The sequence below is a fragment of the Podarcis bocagei genome (assembly GCF_964188305.1).
Source record: "Podarcis bocagei genome assembly, chromosome: 16".
In the NCBI taxonomy this organism is placed as follows: Eukaryota; Metazoa; Chordata; class Lepidosauria; order Squamata; family Lacertidae; genus Podarcis; species Podarcis bocagei.
Genome location: NC_138142.1, coordinates 31,130,384 through 31,150,149, shown reverse-complemented (window position 1 = coordinate 31,150,149; position 19,766 = coordinate 31,130,384). Strand labels below are relative to the sequence as shown.

General features: G+C 43.1%; 1 protein-coding gene across 1 annotated transcript in view; it reads right to left on the bottom strand.

Annotated features, from left to right (window-relative positions):
- RTN3 (reticulon 3) overlaps positions 1–9,891 on the bottom strand; it is a 39,126-nt gene extending 29,235 nt beyond the window's left edge. The window contains exon 1 of the mRNA XM_081174039.1: positions 9,364–9,891. Within this exon, the coding sequence (XP_081030165.1) occupies positions 9,364–9,475 (112 nt within the window). The 5' untranslated portion in view covers positions 9,476–9,891. The remainder of the gene's footprint in view (positions 1–9,363) is intronic.
- Positions 9,892–19,766: the final 9,875 nt, after the last annotated feature.

The following is a 19,766-nucleotide window of genomic DNA, read 5'->3' as shown; positions in this document are numbered from 1 at the left end:
CTCCCCTCATCAATTTACACCCCCCCCAGCTTACTTCTGTTTCGTTTTCACATATTTATTTTCCTCCATAATCTCATAACTTGTTTTTCTGGTTTAAGAAACATTTGCTACTTGCAGAGTTCAAGTTAACAAACAAGACAGTCACAGGACAATCTTAGGACCACAATGCAATTGATTCCCTCCCACAATTGTTTTTTCTTTTTCTTTTTTTGAGGCAGAAAAAATATATCCCTTAGATGTAGTAGTAATAATAATGTAATACCACTTAATTGAAAGTAAAACAAAATTAAGGAAAATAAGCACTGTAGCAGAACACTCTCAACGGACGTAGCTCCCCAAAGGCATGGCAAAAAGAGAAATGCCTTCACTTTCCACTGGGGGGAAAATGACAGGACAACCATAACAAATGACCATGACACACTGGAGCCACAACTGAGGAAGCCTTGCTTCTTGTGGAAGCTGATCTGCCATCCATATGAGTCTGTACTTTTACCACCACATCACTCAAAACTGGAGGAGATTCACATGGGAGCAGACATACCCCAAGGCCCAGCTGTAGGCGCTACCTAAACAACAAAGCTGGGTTATAAACAAGAATCCTTAAACCACCGGTCTTCAAATAAATGGTGGCTCTGGATCTGCTGGTGAGTCATGCGTGGCCTCTCATGATCCTCACAAGTGGGCAGCAAATAGTCACAGCAGGCCTCTGAGGGTGTCAGCAAAGCTTGCACAACTCAGAATAGCTCTGCTGGACAGCTACTTGAGGATGTGATGGAAACAGTAAATAGGTTGCATATAAATATGTAAATAAGGCAAATCAATCACATGTTGCTGGTAAGATTCATGTAGTCTTATGACAAGGCTGCCACCAAAATAATAATGACAGAGAAATCATTTCAGGGGCCATTTCAGAAGTCTTCTCCGCTACCCACAGAATCTTCTCTGCTTGATGAAATTAGGAAAATTTTACATCTCCTCCCTGAACATTCAACTTTAATTTTAAAGCAGTCTCTAGTTCTTTTGTTTTGGGGGGGACCCTGCAGGCAGAATTCTACCCAAATGCTCAGTAAGAAGCCGCCCTGTTCCCACCCACCAGCGTTCTGGCCAATGGGTGTCGAGTTCTTGGGGCAACTGAGAAGCACCTGGAATTTACTGTTTATACAAATGCACAGCTATAAGCATAACAGGCTACCTATATTTAGTTTCCAGCTGTGCTGCACTGATACTTCCCCACCCCATTTCACTGCAACATTCCTGGCTAGAGGCCTGGCTGTAGGAAGTTTGTGGTTGGTACAGATTCGCATCATGGAACGTATACCATACCACCTCCCTCCCTTCATTTCACATCAATTGAAGATTGAGTAATGATGACCTTTAGAAGTACCACTCCCAGGTATACCACTGGGGATCACTTCATTAAGAAGCGTGATTGTAGCTTTTCTTTTTAAAAAATAGAAACAAAGCTTGAAGCAGCTACAGAGAAGCAGCTCAGATTTTGATCTGAGCACTGTCTCTCACTTTTTTCTTTTTTAAAAAAACCCCTTTCTTTTACTCTCCTAAAAATTACGCTGGAAATGCTTTGGGCGGGGAGGAAGAGGGAGAAAAACAGGTACTAGTCTTAGACCTGCCTTCTTCCACTTCCCAGCTGACACAACAGCAGCTCATGCGTGTTGGAGTACAAGAGCTCCCCATCTCCCCAATGGGGCTTTTCCTATCAAAATCTATATGTCCACCACCTTTCCAAGTTGCTTTAATGTGGTGGGAAAAGATGCTGTGAGATGGGATTGCACCATGTCTGTTTCATGAGCACCAGAGACCTGTTCTGTAAAAATAAAAAAAAAGCATTAAGGCCATCCCAGCTGAAGCAACAGCGACCTGCACATAAGGGGTGGATCACAGGAAAGAGCTGTATGTTATGATGGCTGGTGTGGGTGTGTGTTGCTGGGACAAAGCTGGAAGGCTGCCTAGAGCTGCCTTTGTGCAGAACCACAGTGTATTCCCAATGCAGAGAAAAAGAGAGAGAGAGAGATGGGAAAAGCAGGTTGTCAACTTTGCTTCTGTTTAGTGGAAAACACAATTAAGCTGCCTTGCGTAAGAGGAAACGCATCCAAACAAGGGACATTTCCTAATTGCTTGAGGGACAGTACCCAGACTTCTGGCTAGGAGTGTCAGGCATCTAACGGAGCTGCTTGGAGTCCAGTATTTCTAACCAGTCTCGAATTTAGTTAAAACGGCACCATCAAGGCACTTGGCTGACTGTACAAGCAGATGATATGTAATCAAGCCTTTAAAACCTGGGAGGGGGTCCCCACACTGCGGCCATTTTCCTAAGAGTCCACACGAACACAACATCAAGCCAAGGTTTTTCACATGGTGGGTTGATCCCAAGTTACCAGCTGCCTAACTGCCATGCAGCAAAGTCCAGGCCATTGTGTCATCAAGTTTAAGAGCTTCATGACACACGTATTGCATCAACTCCAAACCAGAGATGGTCCATATCAACCCCCAATTAAAATATGACTGGGACCAACACTTCCAGTTTCACTGGCCTGCTTTGCCAAGAAGTAGCATCTCTTAGCCCAGAATCACACCATGAATCATCACCTCACCCTAAAACATTAAAAAAATTATAAACTGACTCATGAGCTACCTGGAGCTTTCAAAAAATAATGATTTAGTCCCATAATTTCAGCCAGACAAGTGCTTTTTAAATTAAGGTTCTCAACAAAATGCATCTCAGGACCACTCTACAAATGGAGCAGAATAAGGCGATAGGATGGATCGACAAAAGCGCTGCAGGCGGGGATCATTCCTCCCCCCCCCATGCTCTCCTCTGTTGATTATTTTAAAAAGCAAAAGTGGCATGTCTCCATTAGGGATTAACATGGAGCAGGAAGCCAACTGCAGTGGTTGTTGGACTCCAACTCCCATCAGCCCCAGCAAGCGTTGCCAATGGTCAAGGATGATATGAGTTGCAGTGCACCAACACCAGAAGGGCATCACTTGGCTATCTCTAAGAAACAGGATATGTTAGTCCCTCATTCTACTGCCATGGGCAGACACAGCCTCCAAGCCACCAAATAATTCTGTTTGAGGCAGGTCAGTGTCCCAATGAAAGACTCAAGACAACGGGCCAGTTTAAATATCACAGCCAAGCCATGGTTTTGTTATCATGTACAGACTTTGAGCTTTCGTTCTCCCTCCTCCACTCACCTACCAAAATCTGGAACTTGAGTTCAAACTGTGCTTTCTTTCTAATTCCAGTTCTGGAAGCAAACTATGATTGACTCAAAGCAAGAAGGAAAGAAGGCAAGTGGAGCATGCAAGGGAAGAAAACAGAGCCAAGGGGTCCACCATTTGCTCACAAGGGCCTATCTGTGGCTTGGCTACATTGGACCCAGACCTCTGAAACCATAATCTCTCTCCTAATGAGGTCCACTAAATTTGCAATCCAAGGCTGGGGGGGAAAAAGATTCAAGTACAACAGTGTCCCAGGACCAAATTGCCTTGAAGTGGGTAACTATCCAAGTATTCTAATTGTTCACCAGAACACACACAGAGAGATCAATATCTTATTCATAACTATCCCAAATGCAAAGCAAGTGTGCTGCATAATTTATTATTATTATTAGTTATGAAGGAGAATGGATGCAGCTCTCTGATTGCATCTCAGCCCAGCCAAATGCATCTCAGAGAGTAAATGGATGCATTTCTTTTTCTCTTGCAATGTCCTTTGGGGCTCTGGCTCCACAACAGCAAAAGGATCCCAGGCTTTTTTAGCTATTCTGCAATGCAGCACCTGCAAGACTACTTTTTTAATGCATTAGTGCACAATTCCCCAACCCGATGCCCCCCAGTTGCTGTTGTACTCCAACCCCCAACAGTCATAGCCAGCATGGCTTCCAGTCAGGTATGATGGGAGCTGAAATACAACAAAATGTACCATTTCAGGAAGGCAAAAAAGAAGAAGTACTGATCCAACAGGGAAGGGGTGCCATGATCCACATTAGGGTTTTAACCCAACATTCTAAGTACAATTTTCTTCCAGGGCAGAGAGGTATCAGATTGGGACCTGAGAGACCAAGATTCAAATCCCCACTCAGCCTTGAAATCACTGGGCAACCTTAGGCCGGGCACTCACCTTGAGCCTATGGAAGAAAGGTGGGATATGAATTAAATACACAAACACTCAAACAAACCATGGGTAAGAGTAAATGCTGCTGCACAAGACAAGTACAACAGCAGAACCATACACAGCCATGACCCTGGATGCCAAGCGGTCACATCAATATTTTGGAAAGCAAATCCAAGGTTTCAAGAACAGGTTCTGTTAACTCAGCACACCACCCTCACAATTCTGAGATAGTGAGAATTAAGGAAATGACATCACCATGATCTGGCCATTTTTTACCGTCTAGTCTCAACTAAGGTAAGCATGTTAAAGTAGGGCTGCCATATGTCCGGATTCCAAAGGCAGAATTGATGTCAGGAGGGAATTTCCAAAAGGTGGCGCTTTGTCCTGGATCTCAGGCAAGTCAATCGAAGAAGTTCAACATTCGGGGTGTCCTGGTTTTTACTTTTTGAAATATGGCAACCCAAGTTAATGAGAGGAGCTCTCAGCCCTCCTGCAAGGTAGGACCATGCTATCCCATTCTGAGGGAGAGGGTATTGTACCCTGTCATAGTGACTCAGCAGATGAATGTCTGAAGAGCCCAGTTCTTTTAGTCGGTTAAGTCTATTAAATTCCTTAAGATGCCTTTTTCTAAAAAAAAAAAAAAAAAGATTGAAGGCCATAATGCAACCAATTTGGATCTGCAATTCTCTTGCTAGTGATTATAAATTAGCCATCCTCTTCAATATTGAGAGGCAGAAAATGGCTTTAGGAAGAGGTACAGGAAATAGTGTTTCCTTTTCTTCACTGCATCAAAACTACTCCATTATGGTTTGCAATGTTGTAAAATAAAGCCCACACAGTTACTAGCCTGCTAAAAAGTGTTTTACAAAAAATAGTAATCCTAGCCTGCTGATGCCTGGCAAAAGAGAAACAAAGTGTCCCATTTCTATGCTGGGCCCAGAAGAGGGACAATGTGCTTTATCCCTCCTCCACTCGCCCACTCACTCACCTGGGTGCAATTTCTGGTTCTGCTTAAATACAAGGCTGATGTATTGTCAAGCTAAAAGATGTGCCCTGTTCTTGTGTCCACATGACAGTGAAAGAACCACGAGCCACAGGCCAAAATGGAGGCCTGGTGGCTAATCTGTGCGTCGTAAACAGATGCAAACAGATTCTTATTTAGAATACTTTGCCCTGCTTCTGCTAGTCATGAAGAAGCACTGCTTATGGTACTGAGGCATGTTCCTGGTCACCGAGAGTCCTCCCCCACGTGTGTACATGCACCCTTGCACACACAACTTGGCGAAAGCATTGATGACACACCCATCAACTCCATATTTACAGGGTTAGAAACTAGCTCTCTTAAACAGTTCACAAGTTGTCAGTTTCTATGCCCAGCTCAAAATTAGGAACATAGGCCTTATATCATTGGTCAGTATTGCGTACACTGACCTGGCAGCAGCTCTCCTAGGTTTCGGAGACAGCTCTTTTCCAGTTCTCCCTGGAGATGCCAAGGATTTAATCTGGTGCCTTCTGCATGCAAAGCAGGTGCTCTGACACCGAGCTATGGCCTTTCCTCAGTCAGGTCTTGCACAACATTTCTGTGGAACACATGCTGGGGCACTGTTAACACAGTCAAAATTGAATAGTTTTGATTGTTGAATTTTAAAGTTAACTGGTTAAAACGGCTCTGCAGAGAGGTTTAAGAAGCTGACCTCTGGTTCAAGTACACTGGAACTTGTGAGTCCTCAGCAATAATACCACCTATCATTTATAGGGCTTTGTGTGTGTTCAAAGTGCTGCCCATCCATTGTGGTACAAGAGCATCTGCTGCGTGTCCGGCTGATAAGGCACAAAGACTACAAAGAGAGATACACATTCACATGTACATATAGTTAACATTCTTCTTGTTTAACATGTTAAGCCTGAATCTTGTAAGACGATGCAGATAACACTACTCTGCATCTGTGGGGGATTTGGGCATGTGTACGGCAGCAGATGAAGTCCACACCTTGCTCTGTATTAAGCGAGGTGACCTTGAATCTCATACATGTCTTGAGCACCTTACAGCCTAATGCCTGGAGCCTCATCTCTACTAAAAAAGGCTCAGCTTCCATGATGGAGACTGATGCTCACTGATCCGGAGAAGGACTGGCGGTGAAAGGGCCTGATTCTCGAGACAGCTGGTTTGGGTTTGCAGGAGTGGCCTCTGAGGAACTGTTAAACTTGAGGGGCACAAAGATCAGACCACGGACAAGGAAACAGTTATATGGTTGGCAAGGATCAACAACATCCCTTCCCCATCTGGCATTAAGTCATACATCATACGTGTTTGCCTACTGGTCAGTCACAAGACAATGGACTACTGCATGCAATATAGCTGCCATTTGACCTTGACTCTACAAGGAAGACTATGTATGAAAGAAGCTGCTCTTTCCTGAGCAAGCAGCCACAATTCAGACATCTCAAGACAAGACTGACAGATCAGAGACGTAAAAATATACAGAGAATATATACAGAGAAAGACGGCATCTTGACTGAAACGTTGGCACTACAAGAACTGCCGCATACCAGACGCTACTAATATGCCCATGCAAGGGAAGGAGCGTGGTCAGGAATTTCAAAACAAAGCCCACAAAGGGGTGGTTTTTTTGGTTTTTTTTTAAAGTCAGCTAACCCCCAGCTGGGCCACTTGATGAGGCAGAGCTATTGTTAGATGGGGTGCATTGCAAGACTCAGCCCTTTTAAAGCATTGTCACTTGGGCCTGTGTTTTCCACCCTCAGTGAAGCATCTGCAGTGCAGTTTGTTGTGGTGGTGGTTGTTTTAATGAGCATTCCCACCTCTATCTGTAAGCTGCATTAGAAGATAAGAACCATTTACATCCCAGCCCTCTGAAGCTTATTAGGAGAGGGAGGAGAGGAGCGGTACATATTGCAAAATGTTTTCTGGGGTGCCTCCCTGCCCCCTCTCCAGTTGCCTAAAGCCATCACAAAAGGGAAGATCTGTCATCAAAGCTGCCTTCTCAAAGACAAATAATTAAATGTACACCTCCAAATGTCCCCCACCCACAAAAAAACCCAAGGTTACAGGGATTTTTTCTCAGGTAAGGTTTTAAAATAATTAAGACTGCTTTCCTGCTTGAAGTGGGAGCCAGCAATATAACAAGAGACCTTAGTCAAGACGATGACAGAGCAACTGTAAAGGGAAAAGGCAATGCACCCCCCTTCAGTTCGATCACCTGCTTGAGGAAAGGGGAGGGGGCAGATTAAAGAAGCAACTAGCCTAGATCCAGAAAAACCCCAGCAAGCCCTCCCCAATGCAGATAAAAAAGGTTGCTCAATTCTTGGAGCTATGAGACACATTTTGGAGTCTAATCTGACAAACATACAGTAGACAGAAGCTTCCCTCTCCCCACCTTCCAGTTGAGACACCACTCCCTTCTCAGCCTCTAGCCCAGCTGGTGTTTTTCAAGTGCTTAGCAAGCGACCACATTTGGAAATGCACTGAAAAGGTACAAAAGCAACATTCAGCCGACCGTAAGTGTATCTGTTCCCCAGTTTGCTACGGAAAAGTGCCCTTAAAACCCAAGCTTTCCTTATCCCATTCAGAATCACCGCCAGTATCAGGGAATGGCCTCCCCAGAGTCTGAAATCCAAACCTTGCCATTGCATCATGCCTGGTAAGGCTGCAAGGCATATGAAATGGTGGATTAGGAAGCAGCAGGTTGCTGAATGGTGGGAGGAATGCCACCATAATGTACAAAAGACTATTACATTCAGTTCTCCTTCAGTCACACCCCTATATGCAACTACATACCACAAAGGACATACAATTATTGTACAACTCCCAACACCCCATTACCAACCAGAATAACACACTGGTGTTATGCCTTAGTCTCCTAAGGATTGTCCATAGCACCAACACTACACCCACAGTCTTGCTTGCCTTCCACCCCATCCTACCATATTTCCCACACAGTCCTGTTTGCATAGCAATCTTCATTCACCCCACATTAGCCACAACACATTTTATATTTGGTGCACCTCTCTGCGTTACACATTCCCAATGGACATAATCCAAAATGGCATTTTCTTCCAGAACAGTTCCTCTTAAACCTTTCAGACACACCCTTTCTCTCCTTAAGTGTAGCCCACTTTGGAGTTCTATTTCAGCTCCATGCTTCATCTTCTACTCACTGATTCTTCTGCAGGGACCATCAAATACCTTTAGCAAGATCGCCATATGTTCACAATATAATATGCAAGCTGCTCTGTAACACAGTACTCTTACTCTCTCAGGCTAAATTTTAAAGGGAGATAAATATTTTTAAAAAGAGGGAAGAAAAGTGTTTCCTATGCAGTTATAGTCAGTCAGCAGTAGGATCCCCCCCCCCAAAACCCAACCATTTCCCACCTTTATAATTATACTTTAATCAGGCCTAATGAAGGGATCAGTGTAACCCACAAATCTATATGACACAATGTGAACTCTTGGCTTGACAAATATGTTATTTCGTTCTAGTGAAATATGTTTTTCCAACACTGCTCTTCCACCCCAAAGCCCCAGCTCCTGTTATATAGGCTTGTCATCTTTGTATCCCTCCTTTTAACACACACACACACACACACACACACACACATATATATTGAATGAAAATGAGTTAACCTTTGGAAGCCTTCTATGCAAAACACCCACATATTATCAATGGAAATATGCATTAGTCCTAACAGCAGCTGCAAAAAATTAAATGCAAATTTTGATGTCAATAAAGGGACGTTATCCTTATTGAAGGCTCTCCTAATAGCAGTTACTTTATATATATAAATATGTATATGTTTATATACAGAAACACACACACCCTGGTTCTGTGCAATGCTAAATCTTGTCTACCATATTTCAGACTTACTAAAAAAAATGGCATTCATGAAAGTCAGTACTTTAGCCCTGCCTGCATGTTTATGACAATAAAGGCTATTTTGCTTTCTTTTCTTTTTCCATTCCAGGCAAAGGACTCCCTGTAAGAGCCGATTTACCTGAGTTGGTCTTAATAAGAAGAAAACAGGATTCGGAAATGCAATGATTTAAGCGTCTCAGGGAATCCTGGTGCCTTTCAGGGTATTAGGTTTTTGCTACACCGCCTCCGCCCACCCCTTCCACGTGCCCACAAACCACCCGGCACTTCCCTACGCCAATCCCCATCCCCCCACCAGCTGTTCTTTCCCCCTGCCCACCTCCCCCCCCCACTCACCAGCGCAAGGCTGGGGGGAACCTGCCCCCTTGAGGTCTTGGCCTCCGGGCTCCGAGGAGCCACCCCCAGCAGAGGAAGAAATATACGGGGACTGTGTGGCGGGCTCAGCCATTTCGTCGATGGCGGCAGCGGCGAAAGCTACGGGGGGGGAAAGAAACCAGCGACGAGGACCTTAGCTATAAGCGACCGCCCCTCTCAACAGACAGGCGCTGACTGACAAGAACGAGGAGATGAGGGCAGACTGCGCAGGCGCGGCAACTGGGCGGCGGGCCGGAGCGCCGCGCAGGCGTACTCCGGAGGGGCGGAGGTTGCTCTCCGGTGCAGGCGCAGTGAGAAGTCTGGAAGGAAGAATACTGTATACGATACAGTATATTGTGCCTCCTGCGTCCTCCCGCAGAGTATTTCTGCTCCTCCCTTACGTTGGTATTAGAAGCGGCGGGGAGGGGGTGGCGGATTTTTTTTGAGTGTGAGAGAATATAGGCGGTTTTTGAGGCTGGTCACTGAACATGCGCATCGCGCCCCCTCCCCATTCTCGCGAGCTTTCCGTTTATTACGTTTGTGTGTGAGCGTGCGCGCGGGTAAGGCCGGCACGTACGCGTGCGCAGTAGCCATAGGAGCCTGAATAAACGGCCAAGAAACGCGGGCGGGCGCTTTTGTGTTTTAAGAATTTGCTTTTTTGAGTCGTGTTTCGAACCTTTAGGAAAAGGGGGGAAACAGCTCAGAAGGGACGCTTTCTCCTCCTCCTGAAAAATCTCTTTCCAAATGGCAATAGGGATGCATTAAGTATTCCTGAAATTCGGAATTGGGAAAAGGGCAGGGCCATAGCTCAGTAGCAGGGCACCTGCCTTGCTTGCAGAAGGCCCCCCGGTATCTCCCATGTAGGGCTGAGAATATTCCCTGCACAAAATCTTGGAGAGCCGCTGCCAGTCAGTGTAGACCAGCATTTCTCAAACTTGGGTTCCAAACTTGTCCGGCTACAATTCTCATCATCCCTGACCACTGGTCCTGCTAGCTAGAGACGATGGGAATTGTAGTCCAACAACACCTGGGGAACCAAGTTTGAGAAACACTAGTGTAGATCAGAGCTTTCCAAACTGACATGTGTGATAGGAATTTTATGGTTTTAGATATATAGTAATGTTCATAACTGCACATACATAGATCAGCACAGGAACCATTTTGATTCCTAAACTGACCAAATCCTTTCTCTGCAAGGTTAAAAATGGAAAAGCCTCCCCATTGTCTCTTCCTTTAATCTGTGTTTGAATAAGGTGTGAGCCTGTGACCTGGCCCAGGAAATAAGTATTTTAGCACTACAAAAGAATGGCCAGGCTCCCCAGAAAATCCAATCAAGTAACCTGCTAGACAGGAGATAAACAAGGACAAGAGAAAAACAACATTTAAATTTCTGTGATGTAGGTGGGATGTATCTGAGGGGTGGTCTTAGGTTACACCCCTTCTGTGATGTATGCATAATGTTTCTGGGGGTGGTCCTGATCTAGAGAAGGGGAATTTCAAAAGTCTTTATAAGGCCTTGCAGGCTATTGTTCTGGGTCCTCTTCCTCTCCTGCGTGTGAGGGGGGTACCCTGTTGCAACAGATCAATAAAGATCAAGCTTACTAGCTGCTTTGCTTCTCAATATTCTCTGGTTGGCCTCTGTTATTTTCTCCTACCAATAGGGAACCTATGTAAGGACTCTATATGGGCTCTTGGATACCCCATAAGGGAAAAGGGCATATTTTTATTTACAACAGATGGCGACCACGCACGAAGGGACTTTTGGTTACCCGGATTCTGGAAACGAGGAAGGACTGGTTATCCAGCGCGCACCAGGCAGTTTGCCAGGAGGAATAACCAGTCTTCCATCGGTCCCAGGGTCTGGCAATAACTTGGAGTTCAGCGGGGCTAACCAGAGGAAGCAAATCTTGATCAGGCCGGCCTTAAACAACCAGTCAAGACATCGTGGGATCACCAGGAACAGTGCATGCGGAAGTGAGTATTAAGTAGGAAACACGGGTAGTGGGTTGGGGTCTCTAAACCACAGCAACCAAAATTCTTTAATTCTTCCTTTTCCCTTCAAATCTAAAATTTCTACTTTTTTCCTCATCTAAAAATTGCCTTCTCCTTTCTGTCCCCTCAATCTCAACACCAGCCCTAGCCCTTCGGAGTATGCCCAGGCAAAGGTTGTGTGTGATTTCTTCCACTTAACTCTGTATGCCAACCTATTCCTTCGGAGTTTTGCCCAGAAAGGTTGTGCAATTTCTTCTGCACTGAAAACTATAATTCCCAAAACTATAACTCCCAGGTGTAGCCGCACCTCTGCCATGGCGATCTTTGTTAGAGATGACCTGTGAGCAGAGAAAGCAAGGGCACCTGATTCCTTTCCTTCTTTGTCATTTCTGAGTCCCAATCTGGCACTGCGCTACGCAAGCGTCCAGTAGGGAACTCTCAGGTTAGATTGTAAGAGGCAGGAGGTTGCTGTGGGCTCCCTGGCTGAGTAATGACCAAAGGGGGGGGGTTGAGATCGCTGACCGTACTGTTAGCTTAGTAGCCAGGAAAGGCCAACAGCTGTACCAGCCTAGTAAGTCAGGCCAGACGAACGGCGGTGTGTCACAGTACTAATTCTCGGAGTTGTCCAAATTGAGTGTACTGTGGGTTATTTATTGTGTTTCCTGAAAAGTGGGGATAAAACCCCGACTGCAGTATAAAAGTAAAAGCTAGCGCTATTAAAATTCTTAAAATGGGTGCACCTCAATCAAAAGAAATGAACCCACAGACTCCTGATGGGAAAGAAGCCCAGTTGGTGCTTACTTCCCGCCTGGACTCTGACAGTCCCCTTCAATTTGTGTTTAAGAAACGTTTTTCCAGTGTTTAAATTGTGCTTAGGCAACATCCAGCAGCTGCTTATCTTAAATGTGCCATCTAAAATAAAAATGCAAGCTTGCTCCAAATTCTAAATCTAAGGAAGCCATGTTGAACCTTATCAGTCTTAAAAACAAGACAAAATGGAGAATGAAGTGTGCAAATGTTTGTTATTTGAGAGAGGCTCTAAAAGAGAGTTTTTCTCCCAAGTGGTAAAATCCTGTATGCGTGCTACTTGTGTTCTGAAAGGAGGATTACCCCACCTCCTTTCTCTAGTTTCAGTGGGGGGGGGGGTGATTTTAAGTCTAATGGTAAATGAAGTTGTGTTGTAACTTTTGAGTTTGTGAGTACACCTGTGTTCCAGTCTAAGTTAACCTAATGTTTCTGCTGCAAAAGCCTAGTTGAGCCAACTGCTCTCTCAAGCTAAAATGCAGTGTATGTATTTCATTAAGCATATGCCTATGAAAGTATGGTGTTCCTTCTAAGGAAAATATATGAGTCCAGTTTTAACTTTGATCTGGTTGGACAGAAGAGTTATTGTAAGGCTCCTGGTATCAGTCTCTATAAGACGTCCTGGCCTCTTTTCTTAGAAAATGCCCCCCCCCTTGTTTCATTCTGTCTCTTTCAGGTTTTTTTTCCTTCTCCTTCTTATTCTGTGCCAGGTAAATTTACTTCCGAGTAAGCTTCCTTTAAAGGAAACTGCAAAGGGGGGGGGGGCATAGATTAGGCTTACTATTCCTCTGCAAGTTCAGGAAAAATTGTCACTTTTGTATTCCTTTTAAATCAAATCTATGGCTGTTTTAACTATGCTTTATAAGAGATCCTCTCCCTATCTTAGGAAAAATATTCACTTCAGTCTTTAAAGATAATTTATCTAGGAACTTTCACTCTTTAGTCTAAGGAAGTAAACACTCACTCAAACTAGCTTCAAGATCTGCTAAAAGGGTTGGGTACTTTTATTTTCCTCTTCCTTAGTACATGATAGGCGCATGGCTTGCGGTCTCTTCCCCAGTTGTGTCTGTGTACATAAGTATGTGTGTGTCTCTCTGGTAGTACAAATCTTGCTATGAACCCTGTATTTTAGGGTTGGACTAGATGACCCCAGGTCCCTTTCAACTTTCCCAATTTGTGGCTGATGAGTTGAAATCCAGCCCAGATTTGCTCTTTGTTTTTAAAGGTGAGAGGTGAATGTGTGTGTTTCTGGTAGTACAAATCTTGCTATGAACCCTGTATTTTAGGGTTGGACTAGATGACCCCAGGTCCCTTTCAACTTTCCCAATTTGTAGCTGATGTGTTGAAATTCAGCCCAGATTTGCTCGTGATGTTTGAAGCAGAACTGGTGATATCAGGCATTTAAGTGATTAGTGTTTATCATTTTGTCTATTATTTACAAAAACCAGACTTAAAAGTCTACTCAAAGTTTAAGCACACAAAAATTCATATAGTTAAGTAGAATTAGCCTTGACCATGACTGAGAATGTTAAAAAAATAAAATGAAAAATCCTATGAATTCTAACTCTCTGGCCATTTTTACTCATAAATAAGAGAGCGGTTGATTGTTCCGCGAATGGCCAGAGGGATATTAGCCCTTTCCTGTACATAAAGGAAGCAGTCTCAGTTTGCTTGGGCTGAATGGTGAATACTTGAATTGCTGAGTTTCTCTTTTTTGTTTTAAAATCTAACCCTATTTTTAACATCTACTCCTTACCTTTCCCTTCCTTATTCTAATTGAGCCAAAAGATGCAACATTTTCAATAGTATAAAAGGTTTGCTGAGACATGAACTCTGCACATGCACAGAGGCTAGATCAGCTAAAGAAGAGAGAAAGAGGAAGGGGGGAACTGTATGCCTATGCATTTTAGGAACAGCATTTCCTGACAGACCTCTCACATGAAATAATTTTCCCTTTCAACAGGTGTGTATATGCCTATGCATTTTAGGAACAGCATTTCCTGACAGACCTCTCACATGAAATAATTTTCCCTTTCAACAGAGTGTCCTTTCTTTTCTCCCACAGCACAAATGATAATGAGGGGATGCAAACAGTGATTTAAATACTCTATAAAAAGTAATTGCATTTGTTTTTCTTTTGTCTTTCTTCCCTTAAAGCCAAACAGTCACTTTCTTTCTGTTCAGCAAAACAAGTCTGAATCCCTGCTATATTAGTTGATTTCCATCCATCTCTTTGTGGCTTTGACACTTTAAGTTACAAATAATCTGTTTTCATTTATTTAATCAGTTTCTCCATGATGTCTATGAAGTTAATCGAAGCACAACCAAACATTGTTTGAGCATTTCTTACTAATTCTGTCATTTTGGCTAGTGCAAGGTACCTGCACAACTTTAAATTGCCATTCATTTTTATTGGTATTAACTCATTTCCCAATATTCCGCTATTAACATTACAGCTGATGTCACATCAAGAAACACTTTTATTTTCATTTGTGATGTTAGAATGCCAAAACAGATTACTTCAGGTTACTTCAGGTTGCTTATTAATTGTGTGTTTTAGCATTTATTTATTTTTGGTTCCTCATAGGTCATTTGTGTGTGTGTGTTTTACTTTGGGGACATGTTCATCACATGTTGAAAGTCAGTTTCATGAAGTTCTTTTATTGGATAGCACATGGTGAATTTTAAGTTTTCCCCATTGTTTTCCCTTTTCCCCCCCAGTCCAGTAGTAATCTGTGTGCTTTTGATAATATCTTTGTACTATTTAATAATAGTTATTTTCTGAATCTGATGTCTTTGTGTCAAGTCCATTTTCATCTAACTGGTAATCTAATTTTTTGCTTTCTTTTTATTTTTTTACCTTTGTATTTTTACAGTTCTCTTTCTATACATGTGGAGTAATTTTTTATTTTATAATATGAAAAGAACAACAACAACAAAAATTAAGTGAAGGAAAGCAAACAAACTTAGCAGATAATAACAGTAATTATGTGGAAATGTGATAATAATATTGAAATAAATAAAATGCTTAATGTGCTAAGATTTTTTATTATTTGCAGCTTCCCATGGAAACTGGAGGACATCCTTCTTGTCTAACTATGTTTTTAAGTCACCCCAAAACCCTGCCCCTTACAGGATATCACTTCTACAGATGTGCAATGATGAGCAGCAACAACCCCTCAACTCAGTCAACCCATCACAAGACCAGCAACAACAGAGTTTTCAAAGTGCCCACAGCTATCTCTTTCAAAGGATATAGACTGCCAAAGGGGGGAGTGGACCTGACAAAGGGGGGAGGAGTTGAATTACAAGGACATTTTCCCACTTTTGAACCTTAAGACTGTGCTCCAGGATTCAAAAGATACATACGTAAAAGATCACAATTGTGTCAAGATATGCAACAGATATTTAATTATTTTGTTTTGTATTATGTGTTATCATGTAAGAATGTTGAAATGTGTCTGACAGTGTGATTTCCACAAAGGGGGGCAATTTATTGTGTGTAACTGTTTTTATGTTTAATGTCTTATTGCTTACACACCAATGGAGAATTCTCATGCATTTTATACTTTCTAATAGCTCACACTATTGTGTAGTCCAATGTTTAGATAACCACATTTCATTGTCCCACCTGGCACTATGCCAATCTTTCCCTATCCATTTTAATATGTGTTAAACCTCGTTTTGCCAAGGACAAACTTCTGGATCCATAAAACACCAGGTACATGAAGGTGGATATGCTTTAGTTTAGCAGGAATGATCCCTTATAGAGTTAAATTGACTTATTTGGACAAAGTGCCCTTGTTAAGAATGGTTTTCTTTTAACAGATTGGTTTGAAGACTTGAGAACCATGGTGCAAGATAAATTCAAATTGGACTCAGTTTGAATTGGGCAAGTGTATCCAGGCTGCAATTAGCTTTTGGTCCTTTAAGTGCAAGTGAGCAACTTCCCATTGTGCGAGTGCGAGACCACAGCCTATAATAAAATCCCATAGCTAAAGGCCAAGGCGAAGACCTCTCCCTCACGAGATGCCCAAAACCTGTGCCAGCTATGGTGAATGCCAGGCGACATGGTTAAATGAAAGCCCTGAGGGGATTCAACAGAAGGGATGTGTTGCTGTAGCACTATGTCAGTGTGAGACCACAGAAGAGCTACCTTGACACCTGAGAACACAAAAATGGCGGGGGGGGGAAAGCAAACTGCACTTTTCAGTCATTAGTGGACCTTACCTTCCTGCTAGGTGTAAAGCATAGAACACTATTGAGTAAATGGTCTCTCCCAAAGTGTTAGAATGCCACAAGTAATTTAGTAGCAAAACGCAACATGTGTTATTTTTATGATATATTTATACAAACACATCCATTTACAACATACGATGTTATTATTTGTGGGGCAAAAATTTTTAAGAAAAATTCTAGCCCCAAAGGGGGGAATATTGTGATAGGAATTTTATGGTTTTAGATATATAGTAATGTTCATAACTGCACATACATAGATCAGCACAGGAACCATTTTGATTCCTAAACTGACCAAATCCTTTCTCTGCAAGGTTAAAAATGGAAAAGCCTCCCCATTGTCTCTTCCTTTAATCTGTGTTTGAATAAGGTGTGAGCCTGTGACCTGGCCCAGGAAATAAGTATTTTAGCACTACAAAAGAATGGCCAGGCTCCCCAGAAAATCCAATCAAGTAACCTGCTAGACAGGAGATAAACAAGGACAAGAGAAAAACAACATTTAAATTTCTGTGATGTAGGTGGGATGTATCTGAGGGGTGGTCTTAGGTTACACCCCTTCTGTGATGTATGCATAATGTTTCTGGGGGTGGTCCTGATCTAGAGAAGGGGAATTTCAAAAGTCTTTATAAGGCCTTGCAGGCTATTGTTCTGGGTCCTCTTCCTCTCCTGCGTGTGAGGGGGGTACCCTGTTGCAACAGATCAATAAAGATCAAGCTTACTAGCTGCTTTGCTTCTCAATATTCTCTGGTTGGCCTCTGTTATTTTCTCCTACCAATAGGGAACCTATGTAAGGACTCTATATGGGCTCTTGGATACCCCATAAGGGAAAAGGGCATATTTTTATTTACAACACATGACACGTTAGCTTGCTGGCTGCAATGTGTAGGTGTCTCCCACGAACACTCCCCATTCTCCTCCTGGGGCTGGAAAGGAATTAGTTTAACCTCTGGTTTGCTAGTAAAACTGAATTACTGTGTTGCAAAATAATGCACATCTAAAACGTGTGTCACCAACATGAAAAGTTTGGAAAGCTCTGGTATAGATGATAGCCAATGACCTGACTCAGTGTAAGATAGCTTCCTATGTTCCTATGCTCCTCAAGGGAAATGGCCATAGTTCATTGGTAGCGCTTCTGCTTTCATGTTTACTCAGAAACTGAGTTCACTGAGACTTATTTGAAAGTGGATTATTGTAGGGCAGCCCCACATTGGGCAGATTACAGTAGTCTAATCTGAAAGTCACCACTGCATGAATGGCAGTACAGTATTCAAATATTGTAATAGAATGATAAGAGTTGGAAGGGGGACCCTGAAGTTCATCTAGTCCAACCCCCTGTAAGAACTGTCCCTTTCAAGGATTGAACCTGCAACCTTGGCGTTATCAAGGTGATGGGGGTTTGTGTGAAGTATCGGTTCCAGTTTAATCAACAAAAGCTTCTACTTGCTGTTAGTTTGAGAAAACAGTGTGAACATTTTCCTTTCCATTCCTGATTATGGTTCCACATCAGAATCAAAAGAGCACTAAATATATAAATAAATGTGTCTTTAACTTAAGAGTTCTAAATATACTTCTAATCCGTAGTACAAACACCTTTGTAATCTTAAGGCCGATAAGCAGGAATGGTAGGTAAGATAACAATTGTTCCTTTATCTCTGTGAGCTTTTCCGCTTTCATTATTGAATGGGCTGTACTACACACATAGAAACTCAATTGCCAATGTTTAATTTTTTAAATAAATCCTGCTCCTGTGCTTTTAGCAGCCTAAAATGAAACAGGGAAAGATTTTGGCATTGGTTTATCTTCATGTTTGAACATATGCTGCAGATCAGGAGAAGTACCAGCAACGACAAGAGCAGCCAACAGAATACATTGCAGTATGTCTGTCGTGCCCATAAGAGCTCCAATTTACAAATGTGCCCACAGGCCCCCAAAGGCTGACAACTCTTGTCATAATGGTCATGTTCTACCTCCACTGTAGGCCTCTGAAAACCAGTTGCCGGGAATCACAAGTGGAGAGCATGCAGTTGCACTCAGGTCGTTTGCAGGCTTCCCAAAAGCATATTATTGTACAGATGACAGTCCCTGATTTGAAGGGCTCAGGCATTGGCTCATGGGGAGGGGGCAGAGGCAGCAGCAGTGAGGTTGGGGGAGATCTGGGTTGGTGGCAGAGGCCTGCAGGTGTGTACTGCTGCCAAAACAGCTCCCCAGTCTGGTTTAAAGATACAGAACTATAAGAGGGGTGAGCAGAAACAGCCTTGAAAGTTGAACAGCTATGTTGTTTTATGTACTGTTTAGCTGCTTTCAATGCTTACCACTTCTTTCCATTCATATACAGTGGTACCTCTAGATGCGAATGGCATCCGTTCCGGAGCCCCGTTTGCATCCTGAGCAGAACACAACCCGCGTCTGCGCGTGCCACGATTCACCGCTTCTGCGCATGACGTCACTTTAAGCATCTGTGCATGCGCGAGCGGTGAAACCCGGAAGTAACGTGTTCTGTTACTTCCGGGTCGCCATGGAGTGCAACCCAAAAACGCTCAACCTGAAGCAACTTTAACCTGAGGTATGACTGTACAGTCAAACACCAGAACTCGAATGTTATCTGTTTCGGAAGGACATTCGAGTTCCAAAATGTTCAAGTTCCAAGACGCGGCTTCCGATTGGCCGACAGCTAGTTTTTTGCACAGCGGATGTTTTTGCACAGCGGTTTTTGCGTCGGATGTTCGTCTTCCGAGGAATGTTCAAAAGCCGGAGCATTTACTTCTGGGTTTTCGACATTTGGGAGCCGAAACGTTCGGCAACGGAGCGGTGTGAGAACCAAGGTTTGACTGTACAGTGGTACCTCGGGTTACATACGCTTCAGGTTAGATACGCTTCAGGTTACAGACTCCGCTAACCCAGAAATAGTACCTCGGTTTAAGAACTTTGCTTCAGGATGAGAACAGAAATCGTGCTCCGGTGGTGCGGCGGCAGCAGGAGGCCCCATTAGCTAAAGTGGTGCTTCAGGTTAAGAACAGTTTCAGGTTAAGAATGGATCTCCAGAACGAATTAAGTACTTAACCTGAGGTACCACTGTACTGTGATAATGACACATGACAGACCTGTAACTCCTGTTTTTTTATTCCTGTTATTTAATGTACTGTAATTTATCTATCTCCTGGACACCACACACACACAGATACCAGATCCTCCAACCATTGCAATGTTTGTTAGCCTAACTTACCTCACAGGTTGTTGTGGGGATAAAATGGGAAGAGGGAAGAAGCATGTACCGTATGTAACCTTCAGCTGTTTGGAGAAAAATGGAGATATACACGTTAATAATAAAAAATAGTACATCACATGTGGAATAT